This window comes from Chenopodium quinoa, unplaced genomic scaffold (assembly GCF_001683475.1).
Source record: "Chenopodium quinoa cultivar QQ74 unplaced genomic scaffold, ASM168347v1, whole genome shotgun sequence".
NCBI lineage: Eukaryota > Viridiplantae > Streptophyta > Magnoliopsida > Caryophyllales > Amaranthaceae > Chenopodium > Chenopodium quinoa.
The window spans coordinates 26318-49069 of record NW_018744535.1 but is presented as its reverse complement, the minus strand read 5'-3'; the positions used below and the strand labels follow the sequence as shown (position 1 = coordinate 49069).

The window sequence follows — 22752 nt, the reverse complement described above, 5'->3', positions numbered from 1 at the left end:
GTGTGAGTGAAATGAGTGTTGCAAAGTATGTAGTATATAATCCATACTCTATTACTCTGTTGTAGTGTGTGTGTGCAGTTATGGAGTAGTGTGGTGGAGTTGAGATAACTGCCTTACCACGATTTGGGGTTTTCTTTTTTTTTTTTTTTTTTTTTTTTTTGAAATTCAAATCTAATAGTTAGTAGAATAGGCTGTGTAGAGAGATTAAGTGGAAAAGGCGGGAGTGAATGAGAGATTAAGATTGGGGATTTGGAGGATTTTGGTGAAAAGTGACTGTTAAATTATATATTAGATTCTTATAAAGGTTTTTTTTTTTTTTTTTCTTCGCAAAATAGTGTCTTTTTATTTTTTTTTATTTTTAATAGAACTTTAAAAAAAACCAAAAAATTGAATAACGTCGTTTGGAGGCGAATCAATCCCCTAAAAGGCTAAAACCCTACAGAAACCCCAAAACACTGGACTCCATTCTTCATTTTCTCAGATTGCCATAATTTTTCTCCATTATATTTCTGTAACACCCATGTGAAGTTTCATCAATATTCTTATCAATTGAAATAATCAATCTTTCTGCAATACCCATTTATGCAGGTTGTTTAATTCTGCTTTTCAATAAAACCCCAGATGAAATCTTTGAGAGTTCTAAGAAATTTGTCATCTTTATCTTCCAAACCCCCCAACAAAACCCATTTCAATCCTCATTTTTGTGTCAATTTTTCTCTGCTCAATCCCAATTAGATCAACCAACAACCTCTGAAAATGAAACTGACAATGAAGCTTCAACTTTTGACAGTTCCCACTTCACTCTCCCATCAGAAAACACCCAAAAATTGAACCCATTAAGGTGGAACCCACTTGGGATGAGAGCTTTAGGGCAAGGTCAAGAGTAAGGTGTTTGGGGAAGAAGAACCCACAAAGGGGAAATTGAAGATTAAGAAGAAGGAGAAGGTGGGGAAAGGCGAGGAGGTGGTGGAGGAGGAGGAAAGGAAGCGGGTGCTAGCTCGAGCGCTACTCGAGGCGGCGCTCGATGCGCCCGATGAGGTTGATGAGGAGGAAGAGGGTTTGGAGGTGAAGGTGGAGGATCAGAAGTCTTTGTCAGTTGGAATTATTGGGGCTCCTAATGCTGGTAAATCAGCACTGACTAATTTCATGGTTAGTCTTTTGCTAATTATGTTTGTTATTGAGGTTTTTTTTCAAGTTAATTTTATTTCTATAGTAGTGTGATTTCTGTAATTATATTTGTTATTAACTTATAATAGCAATGAGGTTTCCGGTGCTTTGAATAATTGAATGTCTTTCTAGATTGTAAATTAGGGTGCCTCTAATATGTAGAATTGCATTGTTGAGTCATTGTTTGCTTTTATTATAAGGTATTCAATGCATGGGAATGATGGAGTTTAACAAAAAATGATACTTTATGTGTCAATATAGTTGCATTACTTGTAATTGGTCCGTGCCTTTTGATTTAAAAATCTTAGAGAATGGATGTTATTGACTGTATGAGAGCTTGAGAAAGTAAAGGTTTAAGAAGTTTATAGATAATAGAGAAAGGAAGCAACTTTTTATCTGTTGTAGTTGTTCATAGAACAATCATTTTATTCAAATGTTGGAATGTACATGTATCCTTATGGAAGGAAGGTCTAAATGTCATTGGAATTACATATGATTTTTGTTGAAAATGTATTTATCCTGGCTTAAATCTCCCTGTTGGTTTTAATGCAAATGGATGTTTCTTTACGTGTATTGCAGGTAGGGACTCAAGTTGCTGCTGTTTCACGTAAGACAAATACGACTACCCATGAAGTTTTAGGGGTGATGACCAAAGGAGATACCCAGATTGTATGTTATGTTCTCTAATTGCTCAAATAAATATAGTTGTAGATGCTGCTTTGCCCTATCTTTATAAGATCTGATAACCTCACATGATTGTAATTCTAGAGTATCTTTGAGAATGAGATTCATTTAAACTCGTAGAAGTGCACAGCTGCACACATATGATGTGCTAGTTAACTTGCCAACTAACCTTGCATGTGCCAGACTCATACCTTGCCTGATAAAGAAGGTGGTTCAGGCACAGGGCCACACAGCCCTCCGTTCACCAGGAAGGCCCCGAGCTTTAAAACTGAAGCCCTTTCAATAGAGAATCGAACTTCTATTTTGTTGCTTACTAATTGCAAAACATGTTGCATTACGCAATATATGTAAAATCAAGGGCGGAGCCAGGGGGGTTGGTGGAGGCCTGGCTCCCCGTGGCCCAACTGGTGGCCTTTTTATTTTGAAGGCTGGCCCCATAGATATATACAATAAAGGTGGACTCATATCTAACTTTGTAGTGTATAGCTTAGTGGTTACTGGTTGGAGTGGATTATGTAAACTCTTATCACAACAGGTCTGGTGTTCAATTCTTGTGGGTGTTACTTTCATGTATTTTTTTTTTTTAAAAAAAAAAAAAATTATTTTTTCAAGTACTATTTTTTTTTTACTCTATATTTCTTTTATCCTTCAATCTTTCTTTTTATTTGTTTATCAATTGTCTTGATTTCAAACTTTCTTTAATTATTTTTCCTATATTCTAATTTACTAAATTAGTAAATCGCATAACTTTTTGTAAAATTATTCTTTATTATTTTATTGATTTTTGTGTAAATAAAACACAAGAGCAATACAAAATATAAACTGGAAGGACATAGGAGGAAATCAAGCCTATACTCTTATATCGTACACAAATCCTTCGCCTTAATCAATGAGGCAAGACCTCATAGGTTGTAATGTTAATTATTTGATGAAATATTTTATGTTGCTTTATAAAATATAGTCAAATCTAATTTATAATATCACAAATACCGCTAGGAAATACAATACTATTTTACTTAATTAATCTTGGCCTCTCCATATTTCAATTCCTGGTGTCACCGTGGGTAAAATCAATTATGGTGAATAAATGGAGGATTAAAGGGAAATTCTACATGGTGGCCTTTCAGATTGAAAAAATCTGTTTGATGGAAAACTTTTTTTTGGCCATAGTTTCCTAATACTACCTCTGTTTTTTATTAGTTGTCATATTTTGACTTTAGCACTATTCACACACCTCCCTTTGATGTGATTTACATGTGAAGAAAATATAGTCAAGTGAGATCTTGTTAGATTCGTCACATTGTATATTGTCCAATTATGAACTTTTTATATTTTTTTGCTTATCGCTAATTAAAGACATAAATGATTGAATTTGTGCATTGGCTGACGTGAATAAAAAAACGTGTCAACTAAAAAGAAATGGAGGAAGTATGTTATAAATCTATTTAGTGTCCTTTTTCATTAAATGGCTAACCCTTCTGATTTTGGGTTAATTTTTAACCCTAATTCCCTAAATTACTAACCCACACCACCACCGTCCACCCACACCCAAAACTAGCACTTTCCCTCCATTATTCCCTGTCAGCCCGCTCCCTTCCTTCATCCCCTCAAACATAGCAGTTTAACATCCCCTTCATTCGCTGCCTCGCCTCCCTTCATTCACCCACACCAACAACGCACCACCGTCACAAGTCGCTGCCCAGCAAAGTCAAGCCAACACCAACCCACGACCGCTGCACAAACAGCGCCTGCCCTCAAATTGCAACCCACCACTTTTTCTTCCTCAATCGCTGCTAAAGTAAGCTTCAATGGAGGGTATAAAAGCTCATAGTACGGTTCAATGGAGGGGAGAAAGTGGTGTGGGTTATTTTGGGGGAAGGGGGTGGGATGATTTAGGTGGTTGGGGTGGGTTTTTGGGTGATGGGCTTGGTATCTGGTGAAGGGGTGGATTCGGGTGTGGAGGTGGCCGGGTTTTCGAGGTGGTGGGATTTGTTTTAGGTGAAATGGGTGGATTCGGGTGGTGAGGTTGCTTTTGTGGCTGGGTGGGTGGGTTTTTGGGTGGTGGGGTTGGTTTCGGGTGAAGGGATGCTGGGATGGATTTGGGTGGTGGAGCTAGCAGAATTTTTTGGGTGGTAGTGGCTTAGTGGGTGGATGGTGGTGGGGTCAACGGTGGCGGCAACTTAGTGGCTGGATGGTTGTGGTGGCTAGGTGGTGGTGTGGTGTTAGCAATTGATTTAGGTTAAGAAATTAACCATGAACCAATGGGTTAACTATATTAATGAGAACTAGTTTTTTGACCCGTTCGATGGACGGGTTGTTACTTGGGTTAATTATTTTCATGTATAGGTTTGCTTTTCAAAAGTTGAAACTTTTGATATAATATACGAGTAAATTGTTTCATTGCTAAAACTTAAAGAAAAAAAGAGTCAGAATAGAACTGTGAAAGAAGTCGAAAGAATTTGGTTAGGTGTACCATATATACATGAACATTGTGGGATATGAAATGTTATATTAGTTTAAGTTATATTTTAAGTCTAGGAGATGAAAAGACAATTTTTATTAAAATTTATATGTTTATGTAATGTGTACTAATTATGGTGGAAATGAAACACTTCATTTTCTTCCTTGAATTTGCAAGTGATAGAATGTATAAAGACTTAACCAAAAATATCAAGGGAGGTGACATGTGATATATGGGGTAATGAGTGACTTGTGATGACATGTATCATGTGAAAATTTTTTGGTTTGTTTTTTTAAACACTAAAGTATAGATATGCGCACTACATAGAGTTAATCAAATGTAAAGGGTCACTAGAAATTATGGCCAAAAAAAGTTTCCACCAAATAGAATTTTCTAATCTTGAAGATTACCATGTAGCATTCCCCATGATTAAAATATGAAGGTGGCTACTGATTCCCTTTCATAAATTTTGCTTATTTTGCTTATTTTGCTTTATAGGATAAAGGCCAAAGGGGCACCTTTGTAACTTCTGTGTGGGTCAATTGAAATTAGTATTTTTGAAAATGATGCTTTAGATGGCATATTTGTATCTTGAGCATGCAGTTCTTGCTCTTTTATGAAGTGGGGACTAGGGACTGTCTTTGGTGGAATTTTTTTTTAACTCTTATGATTGAGGGCTCTATTGATTACTCTTTCCTGTATCTTTAGATCTTGGCTTTATTGTATCAATACATATAATGATATAATGTTGCATGTTATTTCTTCTGCAATATTTTTTGAAGGGGCATCAAGCCAGATTTTTTAAGGCATGTGTCAGTATTATATGCTAATTTCCTGTACAGTGTTTCTTTGATACCCCAGGACTGATGCTTAAGAAGAGTGGATATCCAGCAAGGGATATCAAAGCTCGTATTGAATCTGCCTGGAATTCAGTTAATCTATATGATGTGCTCATAATCATCTTTGATGTTCATAGACATCTTACTAGGTTAGTTTTTGGTTATAGTTTATAGAGAATTTTTCCCGTTCTTTTGACTGCCATCCAAATTCTTTGTTATAATGTGTACGTTGCTCTCTGCCAATTTTGCTGAGCTACTCCAAGTTGGATTAATCGTAATGTTTTAACTCGTTTTTTCTGAACTTCCATTCAGTTTGGGCATAGGGTTTATGTAACTGATACACTGATTTAGTCTAATGCATATATGACTTCTGTGACTAGTTATGGGTTTGTTCTCATTTTTTTTTTAAATCTTGAAATGTGAAAGTATCACCAGGGGATAATTCTACTTCAGTATTGGATTCTGCTAAAATCTTTTGCTCCACTTGTATATTGCTTCCTTTGTTCTTGGTAATATGTAACTCTCAATAATCTCTAATGTGCCTAAATGTCAGTCCTTAATTCTTCTTAGTCTTGCTAGAATGTTTGAAGCAAATTATATTATATCAGTAAGGTTTTTCGAACCTACTGAGATGGTGGATGCCAGTAATTCTTTTCTTGCATATGTTTTCTTTTGGTAATTATCTAAGTATGATAAATCTGGTGCAGTTAACTCATAAAACTTTATACTTCATATAATATTGCTACTGAGGTAGAGATTTGTTGAGGTTTTTCTGGCATCTGATGGTTTTCAGCTTATATCTGTCTATTGATATTTGATCACAGCTGCAAAATTTAATTGATTAAACTTGTCCAATATGTGACATTTATTGCAATAATGTGTGATGATAACTACATTTGTGTTCTTCATGGTGTTCCATATGTATGATTCTTCATGCATGCCTGTTCATAATTCTTTTATCTGAGTTCACAAAGTAAGTCATAACTTATCCTTAATTGATCATTTTAATCTGTCCTTGATTCTCAGGCCTGATTCAAGGGTTATTAGACTAATAGAGCGCATAGGGTCTGAACCTAATACAAAACAGAAGCGTATTCTCTGTATGAATAAAGTTGATTTGATTGAAAAGAAGAAGGATTTGCTGAAGGTTTCTGAACAATTTAAGGATTTGCAAGGATATGAAAGGTAGATTTACATTTTTTTTATTGCTTTGTATATATATTAGGTTTTAGTTGTGCAGCAGAAAAGCTGGTTTTCTGATTTGCTATGTTCTATTAGGGTTTTCATGATATCTGGGCTGAAGGGTTCTGGCATAAAAGATCTTTCTGCATACCTGATGGAACAGGTACCTCTTATACTTTTCATAATAAATTTTGTGTTAATGCTGCACTTTTATATTGGCTACAATGAATCTTGCCTATAAGAATTTTTTTTCGTGCACACATCCTTTTACCTTTTCATTTCTAAGAACTTATATATCAAATCTTAGGGGGTTTAGTGGCATAAGTTCTGGTTAGTTGAATGCTTGGATCATTATGGGTACACTAGCATGCTTAGTTTCACTCTTGGAACTTCCCAGAACAAGGCTCTCTGTTACCTAAGCAATAAAGATTTTTTCCCTGATTCTGGTTGATTCTATTTTGATGTGCATTGTATATACATCTCGTGACTGTGAGTTTGTCTTTTTTCTTGTGGTGCTTGCACTGCTTGTTATTCTATATTTTTGAAATTTAGTCGTCTTTTAAGTAGGTTTCCTTTTGTGTCAAAAAAAAAAAAAAAAAGTAGGTTTCCTTACCTCCCGACAGTATTCTAGATGGATATATCTGCAATTTGGAGTGGCAGTGTCTTATTTGCCAAATAAAAATGCCTTATTGCTGCTTTTTGACCCTGTAGGCAACTGAAAGACCTTGGGATGAAGATCCGTTCACAATGAGTGAAGAAGTTATGAAAAATATATCCCTGGAAGTAGTCCGTGAGAGGTTGTTAGATCATGTGCATCAGGTAGTGCATTTCACTTCTCTACATCTTTTTATCTGATTCTCCCTTGCATTATTATTTTTTTTCTTGTGTTGCATTTTTGAGTTGGAAATATGGAATTGCTAAGCACATTAGACCAGTGCTGTATATCAGAGATTTTTAGAACTTATCAATTAATTCGTTTTATTTATATTTTTTGGCAGGAAATCCCATATGAGATAGATCACCAATTGGTGGACTGGAAGGATTTGAGAGATGGATCGTTGAGGATTGAGCAACAATTTTTAACTCAAAAAGAAAGTCAACGCAAGATACTTGTGGGGAAAAATGGCTCAAAGATTGGGTATGTCCTCTAAATTTAGTTTCTGTTTCTTATATTACTCTGATCCAAAGACAAGGGTATGTCAACTTTTTTGATACGGGAATAGGGGACTTAGTTAACCTAAGTGGAAGACTGGAAGTAGTAAATCAACATAGGTAATTGGGTATGCCCCATGCTTGTCAAGTTGGATGAATGGAGCAGCCTTTATCGCCATTCTGTCTTTTGGCATTCTTTTCTTTTCATTATTTCTTTTTCGTTTGCATGTAACCGAGTATCCAAATAAGTATTACTTTCCTGAAACTCACTCAATATCCTGACAACTGACAAATGACAAGCACCTTCCGTAACAGCTTCTATTTTGATATATTCTTGTGCTGGCTGACAAAAGTATTACCTGTTTGAAATAGTTATCTGCAAAGAAGTAATTTTTGTTGTTGCCACAGTTCAGTCCTCATTAATGTTTTTGAGGATGAGTTGATGTAAAACCTTAGTGATGAACTGCTAATTCAAAGCCCTGAGAATAATATATCCCTTCTTACTGATTCTTTTCCTAATCAAAATATTTTGGCCTTTTATACCCTGTTTACTTTAGGATTCTTGGTTTTGTTCTATGACTCACTTTCTTATTTTGGAATCTAATTTTGTTAAATTTTACTGAATTACTACTCCCAGTGGCTCCAGATCAGGTTTCAGTTTTAGGAACCGTTTGTACCCAGTTCTGATTTCAGTTTCAAAATTTTGACCTGATAGTGTTACTCGTCCTAGTTTTTAAAACAATTGCTTTGTATCGAAGTCAGATTTACTCTACTTCAGCAAATTAGATGGGTCTGCTTGACCTAAGTTATCTTTCCTGAGAACATTCCTGTGTATGCACTGAATACATGTGTATTGTTCATGTGATTTGTCATTAGGAGGATCGGTATGGAAGCAAATGAGCAGCTAAGGTCGATTTTTAAGAGAAATGTCCATCTCATCCTGCAGGTTAGAGTAAAATAGCATGGATTCTGGAGGCTCTTATACTTTTTGTTGTATATATATCAAGCATTACTGAAGTGTTATGTATTTCATTTTTTCAAGTCAATACATCAGTTATAGGTTTATATTTTCTCTATTTTTTGACTTGGAAACAAGTAGGAGATAAATGTATCTCATAACCATAGCTGGGAGTTCCCTTGTTCATTTTCTGTAACTTTTTATGCACAAAATTTTGATGAATTTCAATATATCAGTTTGTATTTGAACAAGTATGATTTTGAGTGATTCCTTTAGCAAGTCTTCACAAACTTAAACTTCCCATAGCTTCAAATCTCAGAGACATCCTATCAAAATCATAGTAGAGTAGGTATTAAGTTTTTGGAAATTTTGTCAGAAAAAAATCATTTATGACAACTTTTTTGTTGGAAAAAACCTTATAAAAAAATTTTTGGCAACCAGATTGTAAAATATTTTTGTTGAAGACAACAAAAACTCTAATTACCCTATTTATCCTTTAATTTTCCCTAATTAGCCTTTAACTCTGAATTAATTAATTATACTAAATAAAAAAACATAAAACACCCTACCCCTAGCTTAGCCACCCCTTCCCCTGCAGCAGCCGCATCGGCCAGAATCGGCCCCGCCCCTACTACCTGTCGTCTACCTCCCCCTTACCCCGCGCCGACGCCGATGCCGCCCTTACCCTGGTTCGTCGGGAAATTTCACCTTCCAATAGAAATCGCACAAACAAATCGCAAATTTCGCCGGCAAGTTATCAAAACAAATCGCTCAAACTTCGGACCCTTTGAATCTCAATTTTGGAAGAGCTTTAAGCAATTCTAATGAATGCCCAAAATCCTAGATGACGAATCCCCTTTCCTGAAATGGGTTGTTGATTGCGGCGATGATGGTGGCCACTCTATTGGGTGGAATTTTTGGGTTAGCGTTTAAGAGGGTAGTCGCAGCGAGGGTAAAGGGGAAAGGGAGGGGGTCGGTTCGCCGGTGGAGGTAAGTCAATGGGGTGGGGGGTTCTAGGCAGAGGCCGGGGATGGGAGAAAGGGTTGCTGACTTGCTGCCGTGGAAGGGGGATCAATGAGAGGGTGGCTCAAATTAAACTTGCTTGACTAGGCAAGTCAAGAACAATACCGCACTTTCTCTCTCTAAGTCTAAGCCATCTCTATCCTTTAACCGCCTCCACCGCCTCCCTCTTTCTCATCCCCTGCTCGCCGGCGAATGGCGCGTAGCCGTCGCCGGCGAGCCCAACCCTATCGTTAGTTTTCTTTTTTCCCGTTTAATTTTTGTTTTGTTGGTCTTTTGGTGAAGAAAACAGTGGAATTGCAGAGTTGGTTTTCCTTTGCCTTCTTCGGTGGTTTCGTCAGCTTCGTTGTTGGCTTAACGAATCAAGAACCAAAGGCTATTCTTAACGCCGCCGTCGAAAGGATTTGATTAATTAATTTCCCGACGGTAAAGGTGAAGTTAAGGCTAGGGTTTCCTCGCGTTTCCAAGGTTAATTAGGATTCGTGAGGGGTTCTTATTGCGGTGCTCTTGAATTGTTCTTGGTGGTAAGGTTTGGTTCTACCGGTGAAGCTTATTCGGGTTCTCTAGCCTTCCTGTTAACTCCCGTAGGTTTGGGTGCTTGTGTTCTTGTTGTATTTAATTTGCCTTAGTTTAGTTATGTTGTTCAGTTGTTTTGGTTGTTGTTTTTAAATAATTCTCTACCTCTGCTTAGTTATGAGTTAGAGTTACATGGTTTAGTTTTCGTTTTGGAAGTTTACGAAGTGTTCCCATTGTCTTTGGAGCCTTGTTGGTCGGCTTTAAGGGTTGTTAGTTTAAGCAATCCCTTATTAGTTGGGTTGAGGGTCCATCTAGAGGCCTTGTCGGGATGTGAATATGTTCCCCTGGTAGTTAACACAATTTTCCAAGGGTTGGAGTTAGTTGCGCAAGTAGATGTTTTTCCCTGCATATGGAGTTTACAGGAGGAGAGTCATCTTGAGGGAAGAGTTTTGTTTGTTGCTCTTGTTGCTTGGTTACGGGATGATATAGGCATTCATGCAATTGCAGTCATCCCTTTGTTAGTTTTGGTGATGGCAAAATCAGCCATCGTTGTTAATCGATGTCTTGTAGGAGGCTACCCATCTTTAATGTTTGGGTTAAGCAAAGTCCTCCAATTTCTTGCATTATCTCTTGATAGAGGTGCAAGAAGAGAACCTGCATTTGGGTGCATGGCTTCTCGAGTCATTAAAGCATATGACTCCATTGGTTTTATTCCCAAACTCCTAGGATGCAGCTATGGTTTTCAACCCCTAGGAGTGGAATTGTGTCAAAGCTCAAAGGTTCGTTCGTCAGCAAAAGGGTACATTCAGCTTCCGGTTCTTACGTCTCTCAACAACTTCCGTCTTGAGTTTGCTTAGGTGTCAGTGCCAATTTCGGATTTCTTCGATGTTTATGTCCTGCGATGTTGGTCCATCTCGACTATCACGGTTAATTTGGCTTCTCTTGGCCCACAGTTTGGATGTGGTTCGATCCTCTTGGTTGTCTAGGCTCCGCAGCTATTGCTATGCTGCACGACTATTTCAATATTGTGTAATCTTCGTTCTTCCTCTAAAGGTAGGTAGCAAGCCCCATTTATCTTGCTCTATAGTTCTAAGTGTCAATACTAAATTCTTTTGTCAATATGTGAATTACAAAAGTTTTGCCATAAAGAATAGTATAGAAGGTTTATGCACAGAGAATCTCTGTGCGTATATGAATATATGATTGTGACAATTATTTATGTACGAATAGTCTAATGTTGTATCTTGGCTATAGAGGCTATCTTTTATTCATCCTATTCCACACACTTTGGATGAAGGTCATAGTCGCACACATCACAGGAGAAAGACCAAAACCTTCCTTGCTTTTTGCAAGCATCACAAATGTAAGCCTTTGCCATGTCTAATTTAAGCTCATGTACGTGCTTCGGGTCTTGAACTTTATAGGGCAATTTATCTCCTTCTTTCCTTAGAGAGGCCTCGATTCCTGCAATTCGTGGTTCTGTGAATGGGAATGCCATGGCTCCATACATGGAGATCATAGCCCTACCATTGGAGCTGATGGTTTTTCCATCTGGTCCAATTAGTACAAGGGTTGGTATACCTTTTATGTCGAAAATCCTTTTAAGGTCTTGCCTGGTTTTATCTTCGTATGGAATAGCAGGCCATGGCATGGAAGATAAGCTGCAGTTGAATTCATCGTGATCCCTATCAGTTGATATGAAGATTACTTCGAATGGTTGGTTTAGGATAGTTACAAGCTCCTTGTAAGACTGAATAAGTTGTGAGGTGAAATTTCGAGCAGGAGGGCACCAATGAGCTCCAAAATACAAGCCTATTGTCTTACCAACCAGCTCTGACACCAGTATCTGCGTAATTAACCAAACATGTCCTTATTAGACGAGGAAGAAATGTATGTACAAAAAATAAATTTAGGGGAAGAGGAATGACTTGAGCTCCTATCAATTAGTTAAGAGCTCCTAAAAAGACTTGCTACATATATACCTTTCTCCATTTCTCGAAATGAGATAGTCCCTTCCAGCATGTGCCAAAAGCTCTTCGATTCTACCACCTCGACGCTTTCTTTCATCCATTGCTCTTAATTCATCTTTTCTTTCTCTTGTAAATGGAAAGGCATCAGCACCATAATCCTCAACCAAACTAACAACATTATCTTCAACAATATTTCCATTGACATTGAGAGGAATCAGTGCTGGGATAAGATTAATGTTGAATAGACGAGTTAGTCGTGTACAGAGGTTTAAATTGAATGGAACAGCCAGCCAGGGCATTGTTTCAAGATGCTTAGTGTATGCTTCTTCATCTCGGTCAGAGGATACAAATACTATCTCTAGATTTTCTCCAGTCTTCTTCAGAGAGTTATACATTTGTATCAGACTGGGGGTAAAGGCTTTGCAAGGCCTGCACCAGTTGGCTGAGAAGAATAGACAGACTGTTTTCCCGTCTATAGCGCTCCATAGTACCTAACCAGCAAGTTATACTCCTTAGCAACTTACAAAATATTGCCTTTGCTAACCTTTTGAGGGAAAGTTGATGGGAAATATAAATTAAGCTTTAGAAATCATGTTAAGAAGACATAACAAGAACAAAATAACTAAGACTAGCATATAGTAACTAGTCTACAGAAGTAATACCTTTCCACTAGCAGATGTGAGGAACTCAATACCTTCAGAAGCTAATATCTTTTTAAACCCGTTTTGGCCAACAGGCACGGCATGATGATCAGGTCCAGCCATGGCAATAGGAACTAATTCTGTTCTTGATACTGTTCTCGTGTCTGTTAGGCACTTAATCATCAACAGAAAGAAGCAAAATTTACAGATTACATTAACCTCATAGGATTTTATAAACTTCAACCGTAATTATTCAAAAAATATGTTGATTCTAAATATGCAAAGTAGTCAAAATGTGGTGAAAAAAATGTTTGAAAAAGTCTGCCAGGACATTCAAATTTGATTTAAGGGGGTGATTATTGTTGTGGTTATTTTGGTTGAGAGAAAATCTCAAATTTGGTTGGTTAAAAGTCAAAGTAAGATTATTTTTTTGGTTGAGACAAGCACAAGAAGTTTAGCACTTTTGGGGCTTACAGTACAGTATATATTTTCCAAACATCAATATCAAGTTTTATGAGGCACAAGCTGTCAGATAGATTTGGATAATTCAGAATTAGATACCCTACCAGGTATACTTTATTTCTTTGTTTTATGCAGCGCAGTACTGTACATTATTCCCTTCATCTCAAAATAAACCACACTTTTTTATAATTTATTATACTCCGTAAGATTGAATTCTGATTTCTAACCATCAATATTATTTGAAGTTTGAACATATTAATGGTCAATATGATTGAACAGGAAATTTATCTAGAGATTAAGGGAGTACTGTCTTATAAATCCTCTTAAACTTTGTCAGCAAATTGAAACCTTTCCAGCTTATCTGAAACACAATTATTCATTATTCTTTTAGGAGTTCAAATAGAAATACAGCTTATCTGAAACTAAACCCACTCCACAAGACTCAGAGACAAAGATGAAGAAAAAAAAGAGAAAAAAAAAAACATATATATACAGAAATCACAATTTAACTCAATAAACAGAAAATTTAGACAAAATGATAGAAAAGATGAGATTTTTATGCAAAAAGAATCAATATTTACCATAAAAAGAAATTAGAGATTGAAGGGTATACCTCAAATTAAATGGGGTGGTGAAGAACTACTCCTTTGATGAATATCAGCAAAGAAAAGCTTGGTCCCAGTATATAGGAAACAGAGAAGATAATGGATACGGAGTATTATTTATTTTGGGACAAAGTGACCAAAGTAAGTAAGGCAAGTTAAAGCTTGAGCTTTATTTATTTATGTGATAAACTGACTTGGGAAGTTGGTATTGTTTGGAATATCAGAATTTATGGCTTTGTTTCAATCCTATTACGCGTCTTTATTGTTCTTTTCCAAATTAGAGTGTGTTTTTTAGTGAGAGAATTGAGCATGAAAAGGACTGAGAAGATCATATTACAAGGGCAATCGGGATTCGTTTTGAGTCATATTCGAGTGATGAGTAATACTGATTATATTTGAGTTTGTTTATGTTTAGTTTTTTTTTTCCAATTAGCAAACATTAGTCCGGTAATTTTTTCCGTTATTGGTCAACTTCACTAATGGTCATATTTTGGGTCTAAGGAGTTCACCAATGATTATATCATCGATTTTTTAAATTTAGAAAAAGGTAATGAAATAATATTATCCTACTCTGTAGTTCTTTTGTCAAATGGTCTGACCCAATGTTGTTAGTAAAATGAGTTAAAATCAATCTTCATTTCTTGACTTTTGGGTTTTTTTATTATTATTATTATTTTTTAATTGTAAACTCTATAACTTCTAGTAATAAATTATTGTTGTTTTTTTTAACTTATATTAATCCCGTTAAACAAATTATTTATGGTCTGACAATCATTTTTCTTCAGAATTGGTGAAAACAGAATTTAGGGAAATAAAACATAGGAGATGGAATTAATCTAAATAAAATATACTGCTTTATGTAAATATAAACTCATTAAAAAGCCATAATGATTTACAGAAGTAACAAATAAAAATTCCCTACAGTATATATATATTTTTAATAAAACTAGCTGTATGTATCATGTTCTAGTACAAATACTCTGTAATTGATACCTCTATTTCAAACCTCAGCCTAATTAGAAGAAAGGAATTTAAAGCTTTAAAGTAAAATTAACAATTAAATGGATAATTAGAAACAGCAAAAATAAAAAATAAGGTACAATAAATTTCTCACCTTTTGTTTTACATCCAACTATTCAAGTATGCTGCAAAACTAACATGAATTTTTGAATATAAAACTGCTACCTCAAATTTCAAGTATACTCGATCCCTTTGTCCGGATTCAGTTGTCACGTGAGTGTTAAATCCAAACCACGGGATTACTACTACACGTACGTATTCCATGATTATTGTTAGTCCCTAAATCAAACAACTTCTTCAGTTGTTATTGAAGCTATTCTTGAATATGAACTTTCAGAAGAGAATGATCTTCCACTAGGAAAATCAGCTAAATCATCATTATCCATCTCTTTTAATTCCTCGATTTTTTCGACTGCATCTCTTAAACTCCATCTTTTCTCTTCATTCCATTCACAACACCACATTCCAATCTTCAACAACTTCAACATTTCACCCTTACAACTTCTTGATGCTCTCATTTCCATATCGAACATTTCACTGGACCATTCTTCCTTAATAACGGAATCAACCCAAGTGGCTAATTCGTCGTTCCCACCTTTTCCGTGCTTAAGATAATTTGCTGGGAACTTCCCTGTTAAGATTTCTAGTATAAGTATTCCAAGACACCAAACGTCGGTTTTTTTGGTTATGGTGTTGTTTTGGGTGAACTCTGGTGACTTGTACGCGGCCATGACTTGTTCACCGTGTTCTTTGTTGATCAATGGTGTGAATGCATAGTCCGATAACAAGGGTTCGAATTTGTCATCGAGGAGTACATTGGATGATTTAAGGTGTCCGTGTGGTAAGGCGAGTTCGGCTAGCTCCCTGTAGAGGTATGCTAAGCCTCTTGCTACTCCCTTGATAATCTTTAACCTTGTAGACCACCTTAGTCCTGGTTGATCCGGAGTACGCTTTCCTACATAATAGATGGTAATATATGAATACATGTGTATTTAATGTACATTGTAAAATATGAATAACAATTTAAGAACCTTTCTTAGGCATTATTCCAATCTATATAACTTGCACTAGATATGCTCATGATTCTTGAATTAAATCAATAAGTCTTGTATAAGATTTATGAATGGTCCAAGTGTAACATTTTATGAAATTTGGGATAATCTACGCGGTGACTTGATCGATTTTGTGATATAATTTTGACAAGAGTTGTCTTATATGTATAGATTAATGAATCGGCCTTTAAATGCAATAATGCAATTAGGGCCCATTATATATGCACGTCACAATTCATAATTAAGCTATACATACTGGCATGTCATGACACATAAATATGCCGTTTTAAGCTAAACACAAATTATATAACCAAAAAGATTCAACTAGGATGTGTAAAAAGAACATGAAAGAAATTAAAGCAACATTAATTAGGAGAACTTACCATGAAGATGACTAGCCAAGCTACCATTCTCCACAAAATCAGAAATAATAAGCTTCTCATCCCTTTTATGAAAGAAAGCAACTAAAGGAAGCAAATTAGGGTGTCTTAATCTTCCAAGCTTCTTAATCAACTCTTGAAACTCTTCTTTTCCAACATTATTCATTTGCCTAAACCTCTTAACCACAAAAGTTGGTCCACCTATAATTGCTGCCTTATAAGATGATCCAAAACTTCCACTCCCTAAAACTTCAGCTGAGGCCTTAAGTAAGTCTTGCATCTCAAACTTTTGCCTATCATTTCTTAAGAAACAAAGCTTTCCATTGTCACTTTTCTTGTAACTTGTTGGCCTCTCTAGAGCCCTTGCTTGGTTGTTTGGGTACAAATCGTTCCCGCCTTGCTTTAGCTTGGCTTTCTCATGTGGTAGCATCTCTACATCCCTTGCAGTGATTTGCTTGCCGGTGTTTGTGCCCCGGTACTTGGTTAGTACTATGAATACCCCGGTCATGAACAACAATAGTGCAACGGTTATCACAATGATTAACACCATGGATAAAGAGTTCTTGTGTATTGAAGGTTTACATGCTGGTAATGGACTCCCACACAAGCCTGGATTTCCTGTTTTGTCATATCAAATACAAGGAAATTAAATACAAACTTCTACCTCAATTTGTTAGGATTAGTTGTCAATTGTCACATCGTCTCAATCCTCATAATAATGAATTAAAACATAATTATTTAATTATACAAAGACATTTCGTAATAACGTGTCAGAAATCCACATATAATATGGAAGAATATGTGCCCTGGTCTATCAGTAAGGACTAAGGATGGTATTAATACATGTAACAATTGTCCAAACACTAGGATGAGAAAATTTTTACCTTTGTTTCTCATTAATTTTTAGGAAAATTTGCGAGAAACAACCTTTTTAAGTTTAACATTTTGCGAGAAACTATCTTTTAAATTATTTTTTGTTAGAAACTACCAATTATAATTTTTTTTGGTGAAAGACTACCACTCAATATTTTCCGGCCATTGACTATCTATTCCGACGTTGACTTGCACGTGCAAGTCACGTGACTAATAAAATCCCTATTTTCCCCAATTCTATTAACGAATTTGCCCCCTTTTGATAATTCCTCTCAACCATCTTGCATTTCCCAAGCCAAAAATTAGGAACACCATCCAAAATAATTGATAGATATTACATACCAATTCATCACCGCACATGGTAATTGTTTTCTTACCAACTACAATAGCTAAGCTAAGATAGCATCACACTAAGCTATGATTTTAATAATAGTAGCACTAATAACAACGAATATAACAACACTAACAAAAAACCATTCCAAGTTCAGATTGTTTTGTCCATTTATCTTGGCACCAAATTTACATGATAAAAATCTTCTACATGGTGTCCTATTCGCAACGGGAATTCCACATCCGCATCTAATTTTGTTCCCATGAGACATGATAGCTGAATATTTGGTAAAAAACTGTAAAATTTCAGAATTTGGGGGAAAAAAAACCCGATCTACTTGAATTGAATCGGTTGGGGAAAATAAAATTGGGGGAATTGGAGCTGATGAAGGGTGACAAAAGGGAGGGAATTCGATAATAAAATTGGGGAAAATAGGGAATTTATTAGTCACGTGTGCAAGTCAACGCTGGAATAGATAGTCAATGGCCGGAAAATATTGAGTGGTAGTCTTTCACAAAAATAGATAGTCAATGGCCGGAAAGTATTGAGTGGTAGTCTTTCACAAAAAAAAAATTATAATTGGTAGTTTCCGACAAAAAATAATTTAAAAGGTAGTTTCTCGCAAAATGTTAAACTTAAAAGGTTGTTTCTCGCAAATTTTCCTAATTTTTATGGTCATTTTTTTTAGATAATTAATTCTTTTAACTCTAAACATTACAATTATATTATTTGATGTAGTAAATTACCAAGTTAAAAAGAGTTAAAGATCTCCCATTCTAATTCATTTAGACAAAGTCAAAAACTTGATGGAGTGCATGAAAATTGGCAGTTTTTTTTTTTTTTTTTTTTTTAATTATTGACCATATAGCTAGATTCCTAGAATATATCTTAGTCAAGATCTTTCAATTATTGAAAGCAAAATACTTAAATGAAATTATAATTAAAAGGAAAAATTGGTGAAAATAATCCCAACTTTGAGGCATTTACTTTTAATAATCCCAACTTTGGATTATTATTGAATAATCCCAACTTTAGGGGGTATTCGCTTTTATTGGTCCCAACCGGTAAACCAACCTGTTATAACATGTTATGGGACACGTGTCGCAACATAATTGGTAAAAAAAATATATAATAAATATTAAAAATTAAAAATTAAAAATTAAAAACCAAACAACCCCCACCGCCCACAATTCGCCTGCCCCCTTCCAACCGCCTACACTCCGGCAGCCCCCTCCCCACCGCCCACAATCCTACAGCCGCTTTCCTCTCGCCCCACCCGTCGGAAACCCCTCTCCCCACCCCTTCCAACCACCGAAACAACCCCTCTTCCCCTGAACCGCCCCTGATTCCCACCCCCACCCCCAAAAACCCTCCCAATAAACCATCCCCTCCCCTTCCCCCCACCCCAAAAACCACTCATTACCCTTTCCCCAACGCTAATAAACGTTTTTCGGGGCTAGGGAAGGGAGAAAGGTGGTTTTCTGGGTAAAGGGAAGGGGATAGGTGGTTTTTTGGGATAGTTTTCGTGGGTGTGTTGTGGGAATCAGGTCAATTTAGGGGAAGGGGGGCTGTTTCGGTGGTTGGGAGGGGTTTTTTTTTGGCAGGTTGGGTGTAGGGAGAGAGGTTGCTAGAGTGTGGGGGTTGGGGAGGGGGCTGCCGGAGCGGGGTTGGGGAGGGGTGGCGTGATGGTTTTTCTTTTTCAAAAAAAAAAAAATTTCCTTAAAAAAAACCACCACCACCAACACAGCCACGACCACCAAACCACCGACCCCAGAAACACGACCCCTAACCCACCGATTCCACCAGCCACGACCACCAAACCACCGACCCCTAAAAACCCACCGACCCCAGAAACCCAACGACCCCCGTACCCACCGACACCGAAACACCAACCCCGAAACCCACCGATTTGAAAACCCAACCACCGATTTGAAACCCACCACCCCAACCCACCAATTTGAAACCCCAACCCACCGATCCCCGCCGATTTTAAACCACGAGGAAGGAGAGGAGAGAGAAATCGTCGATTCACGCTCAATTCTTCGCCGTGAAACTTTGGAACTCGCCGGAATCGCCTCAATTGGACTCGATCAAGTGACAGGTTGAGGAAGAGAGAGAAAAAAAATTGGGGATGAGGAAGTTTATGTAGAAATTTGATGAATAGTGGTGATGAGGAGGAAGATGAAGGAGGGTGAAGGTGGCTGGAATTTGTTTCGGTGGCTAAGGGGTTGATTTGGGTGAAAATAGGTAACTTAATTAATGTTCGGGTTTAAGCTAATTAGATAAAAATCAGTTTTGTAATTAGGGTGTTTTAAAAAAAAGTAAGGGTAAAATGGTAATTTTACCACTAAAAGTTACTAAAAAAGTAATTTTAAAAAAAAGTAAGGGTAAAATGGTAATTTTACCACTAATAAATATATATATTACCTGTTTGACAGGTTACCGGTCACTTGGGACCAATAAAAGCGAATACCCCCTAAAGTTGGGATTATTCAATAATAATCCAAAGTTGGGATTATTAAAAGTAAATGCCTCAAAGTTGGGATTATTTTCACCAATTTTTCCTAATTAAAAATGAATAAATGAAAGAATAAGTTTGCATTAATAAGGAGACGGCCTACGTGAAATGAAAATGAACCAATTTGAAAGCAACTTAAATAAAATCAAATTAATTTTTGGTACGTGTCCCTTAATTTGTTGTCATAAGCATATGAACGTTGAGGTGCGCAAATAAGTTGGTCAAGTGTTTGACATGGGCAATACATTATTTGATGTCTAAACGTGCCCACAACTACTAATTTATTTTGCATCATATACCATTAGTGATATGTATCATAATCAGTTGTTTAAGATGATTATTAGATACCCTTTTAAAATCGACATTCAATTCTATCTAAAAAAAAAAAATAAAAATACGTCGGGTTACTATTTGAACAATATAATACTCCGTATAATGACATTTTTATATTAGTAGAAACACCGTGTTTTTTTTCAAGGGAAACACCGTGAAAATTTGTATGTGAAAGTATCAGAAGTAAAATTGTTGCTAAGGACATAGGACAGTAAATAAATAAGGGTAATAAAATTTGTGTGTGTGTGTGGTTTTTTTTATTTATTTTTATTTATTTTTTTTATATGTCTTAATTTAAAAGGCTGCTTATTAAAAACACTACCTACGGACTACTTAGTCTAGCTAGCACACGACCTTAGAAATGTTTGTTATAATAGTTTTTTTTTTGGCAAAAATATATAAACTTCAAGATTTTATTTGCTCTCACCACTAAATATGAAAGTATGGAACTATATATTTTTAGGTGTTTAGAGAGCCACAAGGGCGGGGTGAGAATCGATCCTAAGATAACCTGAAATTAGGAGGAAAACTCTAACCACTTGAGTTATTCCTTACTCTCTCAAGTATGGAACTATATTGAGAGACGTAATGAAATGTTCAACATTGATAATTTCCTAGCTAGATCGCTAACCACCCATCGCTAAATGATCATAAGACAATAAATTTGTGTAAAAAAAAGTCATGTATCATCCTTTTAAAATTTGGAAAAAATAATACCTTTATCCCCAATTCTTTTTTTTTTCCCCAAAAATTTATGTTTTTGATATGAAAATTTGTATCATGGGCATTATCATAAATCCCTCTCCCCAATCTCACATAAAACTCATCATTTTTTTATCACTAGTATACTAAACAAATCATCAAAATTAGAGAGCATATTGAACCCATAAATAAGTCATTAAAGTAAGTTAAAGAGATGAACCCTTAAATTACGTTGCTTATTATTATAAGCTTTAATATATTGCAAGAACTAAAACATAACCAAAAGTAAAAAGAGAAGATTACTAACCCAAATATGTAGAAGTATTCATGTGAGCCAAAAAAGGAGGAACTTGACCATCAAAATAGTTGTTTGATATATTAAACACCTTCAATTCAGAGGACTTAAAATTTGGAACATGCCCATAAAATTGATTATTCTCTAAAGTCACCTCTAATAACATAGCCAAATTAGCCAAAGACTTAGGCACATTTCCTGTAAACGAGTTATTAGCCAAATGCACCTTCTTCAACACGGCCATATGTTCAAATGCATCATCATGAATTTCGCCTGAGAAATTATTGTACGAGAAAAACACCGATCTAAGCCTTCCTAGCTTGTTTATCGCCGGAAATGGACCGTCCAAACTATTATTCATAACACTAATAGTCCTTAAAGTTGACAATTGAGCTAGTGTGTCAATATCAATAGTCCCCTTTAATTTCATATTCTCAAGTTGTAAACCAAATAACGAACCTCTATTACATATAACGCCTACCCAATTCCTTGTGTTGTTTGTACAAGGTTGGACATTCGACGTCTCCCAAGTGCTTAGGGCATCGGTGTTCAAGAGGGATTGCTTGAACTTGAGGAGGATTTCGGCATCATTAGCTGCCTCAACTTGTAAGATTACCATCACCCAAAGAAGAAAAACAACATTGTTTAGCCAAATGGTCTTATGGTAGGCTAACATTATTGTTTTTCGAGCTTGTTACAACTATGTACTATAATTTTGTGGAGTTTTGAACATTTGGATGAAGAAGAGAAAAAGAAACTAGAAATGGGTTTAAAGGTATAGATGAAATAGTGCTAAGAATTGACCTTGGAATTTAGAATTGGTCATTGAACTTGGATATGTTGTTCGTTGTATGTTGTTCTTGCTATTTAGCATATTATTAGCTGTTTTGGCCGGCTTTATAATTAATAGTTTAGATTATATGATAGTTGTTGCTGTTATGATCTTGTTGGTTGGTAAGTTTTTCATCTTAGTCTTGATTAATTAGCATCGATCATTTTAATAATCATGTATTATATAGAAGATTATAGTGAGGTAATCATTTATAGTCTTTCTCCACGAACACTTAAAGGTGTATGTGTTTCCATAATTTTTTTTAGTTTTATTTTGCTTTTTTAGAAGTTCCTTGTGTGAAACATTCTCATTTAAGTATTTTATTTTTCATTTTTCTTATTTCATTTTCTCCGAATGAGCAAAAAAAATTATTTTTAGGTGCACCTACTTTAGGGTGCATGTAAATCTCCACTTTGAGAGTGGAGGTCCCTTATCCCCCCCTCCCCTCTTCCTCAACTCCTAAAAGATTTAGCGTGATAATTTAGTCATGTCAACCCATGCGAGGTTCTAGTCCGACCAGGCAATTCTCTTTACCTAGAATTGTCTAAAAATTGTCCGTTTAAATACAATCCGACAAAAATCAAAATGACTTGAAAAAATAGGTTTGCACATTTGATTTGTATGGATACAATTAGGGGTGTACAAAAACTGGTCCGGACCTGAAAACCGACCTGAACCGGACCTGTTGGGACTGGACCTGATCCGGACCTGTGGATTCAGGTCCGGTCCCGGTCCTTGAAATTCAAGGATTCCGGGTTT

The 22752-nt window shown here is 36.0% G+C and overlaps 3 protein-coding genes across 3 annotated transcripts; 1 reads left to right on the top strand and 2 right to left on the bottom strand.

The window, feature by feature from the left end:
• Positions 1–368: 368 nt before the first annotated feature.
• LOC110698420 (GTP-binding protein ERG-like) lies at positions 369–8697 on the top strand. Its single transcript, XM_021875840.1, is given in 11 exon segments — positions 369–661; positions 664–842; positions 845–877; positions 880–1149; positions 1747–1836; positions 5155–5300; positions 6178–6336; positions 6430–6496; positions 7045–7152; positions 7332–7471; positions 8362–8697. Coding segments are annotated over 11 exon segments (1317 nt in total). The 5' UTR covers positions 369–621; the 3' UTR covers positions 8447–8697.
• A 2378-nt stretch (positions 8698–11075) lies between these two features.
• LOC110698419 (probable nucleoredoxin 3) lies at positions 11076–13867 on the bottom strand. Its single transcript, XM_021875839.1, has 4 exons — positions 13666–13867; positions 12612–12764; positions 11963–12440; positions 11076–11827 (listed from the first exon to the last, which is right to left on the bottom strand). Exons 2-4 carry the CDS (start codon positions 12711–12713, stop codon positions 11253–11255), a joined length of 1155 nt encoding a protein of 384 aa, XP_021731531.1. The 5' UTR covers positions 12714–12764; positions 13666–13867; the 3' UTR covers positions 11076–11252.
• Positions 13868–14584: 717 nt separating this feature from the next.
• LOC110698417 (pollen receptor-like kinase 4) lies at positions 14585–21845 on the bottom strand. Its single transcript, XM_021875837.1, has 3 exons — positions 21174–21845; positions 16113–16727; positions 14585–15632 (listed from the first exon to the last, which is right to left on the bottom strand). The coding sequence occupies exons 1-3, from the start codon at positions 21835–21837 to the stop codon at positions 14962–14964; spliced, it is 1950 nt and encodes a 649-aa protein (XP_021731529.1). The 5' UTR covers positions 21838–21845; the 3' UTR covers positions 14585–14961.
• Positions 21846–22752: the final 907 nt, after the last annotated feature.

Bases quoted from the DNA above. Each gene is read 5' to 3' on its own strand.
- LOC110698417 (XM_021875837.1), bottom strand. From the start codon at position 21,837: ATGTTAGCCTACCATAAGACCATTTGGCTAAACAATGTTGTTTTTCTT. The intron at 16,728-21,173 runs GTTAGTAATCTT...ATGACAAAACAG, and splicing joins GAATACTTCTACATATTTGG to GAAATCCAGGCTTGTGTGGG. The intron at 15,633-16,112 runs GTAAGTTCTCCT...TCTATTATGTAG, and splicing joins CTTGGCTAGTCATCTTCATG to GAAAGCGTACTCCGGATCAA.
- LOC110698419 (XM_021875839.1), bottom strand. From the start codon at position 12,713: ATGGCTGGACCTGATCATCATGCCGTGCCTGTTGGCCAAAACGGGTTT. The intron at 12,441-12,611 runs GTATTACTTCTG...CTTGCTGGTTAG, and splicing joins TCACATCTGCTAGTGGAAAG to GTACTATGGAGCGCTATAGA. The intron at 11,828-11,962 runs GGTATATATGTA...GGTTAATTACGC, and splicing joins CATTTCGAGAAATGGAGAAA to AGATACTGGTGTCAGAGCTG.